The following is a 7,500-nucleotide window of genomic DNA, read 5'->3' as shown; positions in this document are numbered from 1 at the left end:
ACCCTCAAGAAATTGCCCAAGTCTTCAATTCTTTTTATTGATACTGTCCAAAAACTTAATGATTTCTCTGTACAAACTAACAAAAGTATAATCGGCAACATAAATGACAATACACTCTCTAACCACTCCCCCCACATCAATTGCAATTCCAACAAAAACCCATCCACTCCTCTATTTACATTACAGCCAGTACCCACCTCTCTAGTTCGTAAACTGCTCTCAAAACTAAAACCATGCTCCCTTTCTTCCGATGGCCTTCCAGCTGAATACCTAAAACTTGCAGCAAACTCTATAGCACTTCCAATTAGCATTCTCATTAACCTATCAATCTCTGAATCATATGTCCCACAGCTATGGAAAAACTCAATTATTACTCCCCTTCATAAAGGCGATAACACCAGTGTTCTATCTAACTATCGGCCCATTTCCATACTTTCACCTCTATCTAAAATTTTAGAAAAGTGTATTCCTTCTCAATTGCTAAAACATCTCACAGACAATAACCTACTCGCACCCACTCAACATGGTTTTCAGCCAGGACACAGCACAACAACAGCTTACTGTTATTTACCAACACTATGTACAAGGCTCTTGGTGCAGGCCTACTAACATCAGTGATCCTGCTAGACTTATCAAAAGCTTTTGATACAGTGTCCCACTCAAAATTACTTTTACAACTTGAGACCGTAAACTGCTCCCCACACACGCTATCCTGGTTCCATAACTATCTACACAACAGAAAACAATCTGTTAGATGGCAAAGTAAGCAATCTGATTACCTACTCAACAACACAGGCATTCCCGAAAGGTCTGTTCTTGGGCCCTTGCTTTTTAATATATTTATTAATAATCTCCGTAAAGCATCCCTGCAAAGTACACTCATTCAATATGCAGATGATTCGACAATAATTACATCCTCTAACAACATCTCAGATCTCCTAAAGTTAACACAATATACAGTTACATCAAATCCTGGATTAACGAAGCTCAACTGCTACTTAAACCCAAAAAATCAAAACTTTTACTTTTCACAACCAAACCTCTGACTCTAGACTTTAAAATATTCTCTCAAAACAATAAAGAAATTGAAATTGTAAAAACAGCCAAACTACTTGCATCACAACTGATGACAAACTATCCTTTAAGAATCATATACTCAACTCAATCAAAAAGACCCATTTTAAGCTTGGCAAACTCTATAGGCATAAACTCTATTTGGACAAGTCTACCAAGATGAAACTAGCTAATAGTCTACTTCTACCCTCCCTCCTCTATGGTTGCCCCATTTTCACTGCCTACACACATCTCTCCCGAATAAACTGCAGTCATGCTACTATAAAATAGCCAAGTTTGTCTCCAACATGCCAACTCGCACACATCATTGCCTGGCCATTAAATCTATAAACTGGTTTGAGTTCCCTCATTACCTACATTACTCCCAACTTACTCTCCCCCACAAACTACTAAATAATTCAAACTTCTGCCCATCCCTTCAAACTATAATACAAACACACACCCCTACTCAGCATCTTAGGTCGTCTAACAAAGAACTCTTAACCATAACTAAACCCAACAAAAGAGCTGGACAATGTCTCTATTCCCATGCCATTGCCAAACTTTGGAATGCACTCCCCCTCTCTCTCTTACTCAAGCAGACTTTTTAAAAACATTTAAATTTGCACTAAAAGAACACTATCTCAATAACTTTGTCTGTTCTTGTAGTCATATGATTAAACCACCTTAAATGTTTTGGCCACTATATACTACAAATACTTTTACTAACTTAATATAGTTGCAATTTACACTGTCTGTCTTCGTATCCAATCTCTCTTGCTTTCTTTATTTCTGTGGCTGAATAAACAGAATTGATTAAACAGTATTCTTACTTATGAGAATATACAAACAGAATTACTGTGCTTATTTTCTTGTATTGCATACCTCTATAATATGTATTTGTCTTGTATATCTACTTCAATTTGTACTGTGTAAAAACTTTCTTAACTTTCAAAGTTAAGCTGATGTTATGTAAAAATTACTGTGATTGTATGGAGCTTTTCTCCCTGGGCCTGCACTGAAAATGGGTCATTGGCCCAGTGGACCTTCCCGGTCAATAAATAAATTATATATATATATATATATATATATATATATATATATATATATATATATATATATATAGCCTACTTTGGAAGCTCGAAGTTTCAAAGCTTCAAAATTCATATGGTCGAGACCATAAGAGTGAAATTCTGAAACTTTGAAAGGTTTAAATGGAGATCACTGTACAGCGCAGAATGGGATATTTACCATTCTTTTCACTGTAGTGCGATCTCAGAGTTGGTGTATTTTATTAGCAGGGGGTGTGGGGGTGCAGGGGGGGCAAGCCCCCTTGCATATATGCAAAAAAATTTTGTTTTTATTTTTTTTTTATTGAAGTTTCGAACTTTCAAAACTTCGATGTTGTGGTCTCGACCATATGAAGTTTGAAGTTTTGAAAGTTTGAGCTTCCAAACTAGATCCATAGATATATAAATATATATATATATATATATATATATATATATATATATATATATATATATATATAAAAAATATATACATACACACAAACACACACACACATACATATGTGTGTGTGTTTATGAGCGTATATGGACAGACAAGGAAATATATGCTTCTAAAATGTCAAAGAAACAAAGCCAAGCTGAGTATGGATACATTGCATGATATTGTGATGCCCTAACACTGGCACAGTAATTGAGGAGCCTTAGTCCTCACCACTCGCAACAGTGGGGGACATACACAATGGGAGGATGACAAGTACACACACAGCAAAGTGCAATTTCCCTTAAGAGCACACAGAGACCACAGTCAGTCTGGAGCTGGTTTCTCCCTCCATCTCCAGATCCCCAGTAAGACACCCCACTGGCACATCTATAAAGTTGAGACCTTAGCAAGGGTTCCAAGCCAAGTCCTCTAACACTCTGTCCATCCAACCAGTGCTTCGTGTTCCTGCCCAAGTAGCTGACACACACACTCTTGGAGATTTGTTTTATATACAAAGACACACACACACACACACACACACACACACACACACACACACACACACACACACACACACACCTGGGAAAAGCTGGCACAGGTTTACTAGATATGCCCCTTTCTGTCCAGACTATAAGGTAGTTACCACTCCTACCAGAACCCCTTATCATCTACTTTTAAGGCCCTTAACAAAGGGTTTCCAATTCTACTGTGTAATGTTACTATTATCCAAATAGTGGTCTGAACAAGCAAGGCTGTAGGTGTGGCCTGTACAGTGTCACCAAATAGATATGCAAGTACTCTGAGAGCTTAAATGTCTCACAAATATCAGCCACAAAGATAGGCTTAAATATATTTAATAATAAATAATAAAAGAACAAGACAATACTCAGTATTTAATAATAAATAATAAAAGAACAATACTCAGTACACAAGCAGTTACTTCAGAGTTCAAAACCACAGGAAATATTTAAAGCAACATTGCAGGACAGTTTCATATAAGTAAAGAGAACATCTAAACTAATCTTTACTATATTCCTGTCTGAATCTAAAAATAGTTACTATGCCCTAAAAACTTACTTACAGAGCAAGGCAGGTTCATAAGGTGGTGATGAGTGGATGTTCTTGTTAGGTCCAAGACAAAATACAAAATGCCCAGACTCTGTCTGGCTGAGAGAGTTTTTAAACTAATATCAAATATTACTGCTGGGTTAGCTTGGATGACATCACTTTTTGTCACCTAACTTTAGTTACCAGGCTAACCACCACCCCCCTTTATCAGAAATGAATAGAATTTAACATCTCTGTGCAAAAAATACATCTCTCAGATCTTTGCAGCTGCTAGGAAGCCATAAAGCAATAAAACACGTCCACATCTCAAGCCTAGCAATTACATTTCCTTCAAGACAATGCAAAAAATGTCTAGCTCTAGACATTGTGTCTACTACACTGAAACTCAGAGAGAACGTTTATAGCACAATCATAAAACAATTTAATTTCAACTTATTTTCTTGGAGTTTTGCAAGTTAACTTTGTATGTTCTAGTTTCTCAATTACAGTAGTTTCTATACATTTCTTTTCTAAGTCAGCAGGGCATACTGTGGTTAGATTTTTGAAGCTGATTACTGTGAAACCCTGTACAACACATACTTTTGTATCAATCATATCAATATTCATAAATGGCTTAGAATTATGTACAAAATTCCAGATAGCTAGGCTGGCAGTGTGACAGATATCAACACAGATTTGCAAATGTACATAACTGTTCTGAGGATTAGAATGAAGTCTGAATGTCTTTGAGAGATCCTTCTTTACAGACTAAGCAGTGATAGTTACCAAGGGTTGTTTAAAGATGCTGGCTTCTGATGATAGGTTTTCTATTGTACATTAATGAAAGCCAAGCATGTGAGAGATGCGTGATGTTGAAGGATTTCATCACTTTGCTACATACGTGCTAAAATACTGACAGCTGGCAAAGAAGTATGATATCTGGGCTATTGCTTTCCACTGATTTGAGATATATGTAATGCCTGTCATTGCTCACATTATGCAACTACTTGATAAGACTCTTCCTGACTTGCTTTGTTTATAAAGTGGTGGCAAAGGGCTTCAGCCACTCCAGAAAGACTGTAAGCCTAGGATGGGGATATGATAACAATGACAACTACCAAAGTAATAGAAGTTAGTATGGGTAATACATAGATAAACACACACACACACACACATACACACACACACACACACACACACACACACACACACACACACACACACACACACACACACACACAAAAATTTTGTGTGTGTGCTGTATACACAGCACTTTTGAAAAATCACACTTGTTTTCTCATCTAAGACCAGGATGATTTGCCTCTGAGTGCTGATGATTTCAGATAGTCTGCCTCCTGGTTCCCACCCATATTCTAAAAAAATGACTGTTGCAAAGGACGCCAAGTGTGTTTTCCCTTCCTCACTCCCATTAAAATAGGGTGTAATGAAGGCAGCAATCATTATTTGTTAGAATAGTCTTACTACAGATATAAAGTTGGAAAGTAGTTGTGAAATGTATGGTGAGCGTTAAGCAGGATGTGCTTATAAGTGCCTGATTGCTCCATGTCGTTTAAGTTCTTTTTCCTGTAGTGGTGATGAGCAGAGGGAGTTGTATTTCATGATGAAACCAGAAGAGTTTGTCATGCTTTTAGAAGATGCAGTTGACTGTCTTCTTTTAGGCAAATGCATATGCGTCATAAATAATTAATTTCATCCTGTAGTCTTTGGCTTGAGTCCATCAGCATGCATACTGTCTGACAATAAGCAAATTCTTTAACTAAACCCATTCTCCCAGACTGTCCTGTTGCATCTCCCGAGTCTCTTGTAGTTAACTGAATTAAAATAAAGGCATGCTTTACGTAGTTTAAAGGATGGCAGATTTGTCAGGAAAGCCTCAGCATTAGTTAGCATTTATCAGTGTACTGTTATCTGGATTATTGATGTAAATTCTGATGCAGTTTTTTATTTCTTTCCATAATGATTTCTTCTGTTTTTTTTTTTTGTTTTCAGCCCATTAATGAGATTGTCCTTCATTGTATTTAGCTCAAAGGCTGACATTGTGATGAAACTAACAGGAGACAGGTTTGTAGTTGTTTTTGTTTTTTGGCACACATTTCCTTTCTTGATGTGTCACAATTTAAAACACAGCTGCATGCATGTAAAATACATGTTAGATTCATTTCTGTTCACAGAATTGATTATTTTATCACCTGAAGTTATTAGGTCATATCAGACTGTAAGAGGGTTGAAATACACAGGTAAGTAGCATTTAGGAAGTTCATATAGTAGAGAGATTATCATTGCTGTTTGTGGCTTTGCTTCTAGTTGGGATGACTTTGTGGTAGAGCTGTATATCCTCCCATGTCTCTGTAGGTTTTGCAAGGTGCTTTGCTTTTTTTTTTTTCCACGTCATATTAATAGTTAAAATAGTGAGTTTCTGAATTGCCTATAAATGCCCTGTGCCTGTGTTTGCCTCCTGCAGTGGACTAGAATCCAGTCCAGATTTTTTTTGTCAAACACTTGTTGAGTATCAGGGCAGGTTACTTCCTTGCAACACTGAGTAAATGTGAAGAGGTATCCAGAAATGAATAAAAGGTGGCATAAAAATTATATGCCACAATTAAATAATAAGCAGAAGTATGATGAAAAAAAGTGGCCAGTTTGTTTCATTACTAAGCTTCATATTTAAATTTGAAACACTTCATTAATGCATTGTTTAAAACCTTGCATATAGATGTTCATCATTAGATCACTATTGCAGAAATGCTGACCATTGGGATGTTGCCTGACAAGGATACCATACATGTAGCCATTATGCCAAATCTCAGGCACTCTTTCCTGACATATTGTATGTCTGGCCTTAAGTTTATGCATGAGGGATGTGTGCTGGTCCACAAGGGAAGTGCAAGTGTCAAAAATCCTCTGACCTTTCTTGCCACCAGTCCAGGAAGCAAGATGACATTGTTTCCTTGATCTGTCAACTGTTGAAAATCATCCAGAGTGATTCTGTTAATAAAAGCTTACTACTCTGTTGGAGACTCGTCCTCATTTTCTATTTTTTTATACTGGAATTGTGTTAATTTTATTTTATTTATTTATTTATTTGCTGACTAGGTTAGTCCCACTAGGCTAGAGGCCTCTTTTCAGGGAACTTCCCCTACTCTTTTTTTTTATAGGTGCCATGAGATCTTTTACATCCATCTTAGTTGGCAACAGCTCAAAAAGATTGAACTTTGGTTTGGCATCTCAACTGACATATTCAAGAGTGCAGCATCATCCCCCTCCCCCAAGTGCTGATGTAGTGTCAGTAATTAAATCGCCTGGAGTAGGAATAGAACCCATAGCCTTCTGGTCTTTCAACAACAAATACAAGTGTGCTTCTTGTTACACCACTGACACTGCTCATGTCCTCAAGGAGGGGGAAGTCCTTCTGTAGTAGGCAAATTCCCTACAAATATAGAAATTCATAGTATCTTTTTTGCTTGGGGCCTGAGCATAATGCTAGGGATTGTACCATCTCAGGTTTCATTCCAAAAACCTTTCAGCTTCATCTTTCCTCTCTAAATATTTATGTGGAGAACAAATGACTGAAGGCTGCAGCACAAGATACCATGCTCACTGAAGTTCCTGCCTCAGATGTCCTTTCACAGCCAAAGAAGAAAGAAAGCCACGAATCTCAAGGACGATGATACACACTGAGGTAATTGAAAATCCCCCAGACTGTCTGACCTCTAGGTCTATTCTGTCTGCCACAACCCTGCTGGAGGCTGACTCAGAATATCCTACATGCATGTCCTGTCTGACGGCCCCCAAGGCCACAAAGTTAACTATAACAGTGAAGGGGTTGAAGAGATATTTAACAGGATGTTGACTGCTAGGTAGGTTGCAAATGATAAAGTTCATCATTGG

General features: G+C 37.4%; 1 protein-coding gene across 1 annotated transcript in view; it reads left to right on the top strand.

Annotated features, from left to right (window-relative positions):
- Positions 1 to 7,500, top strand: part of LOC122792789 (anthrax toxin receptor 2-like) — a 465,974-nt gene that overhangs the window by 49,074 nt on the left and 409,400 nt on the right. The window contains exon 3 of the mRNA XM_044060359.1: positions 5,602 to 5,673. Within this exon, the coding sequence (XP_043916294.1) occupies positions 5,602 to 5,673 (72 nt within the window). The remainder of the gene's footprint in view (positions 1 to 5,601; positions 5,674 to 7,500) is intronic.

The sequence above is a fragment of the Protopterus annectens genome, chromosome 2.part0 (assembly GCF_019279795.1).
Source record: "Protopterus annectens isolate FY-2018-M chromosome 2.part0, PAN1.0, whole genome shotgun sequence".
In the NCBI taxonomy this organism is placed as follows: domain Eukaryota; kingdom Metazoa; phylum Chordata; order Ceratodontiformes; family Protopteridae; genus Protopterus; species Protopterus annectens.
The sequence above is the reverse complement of the archived record's forward strand: the minus strand, read 5'-3'. Positions and strand labels throughout refer to the sequence as shown.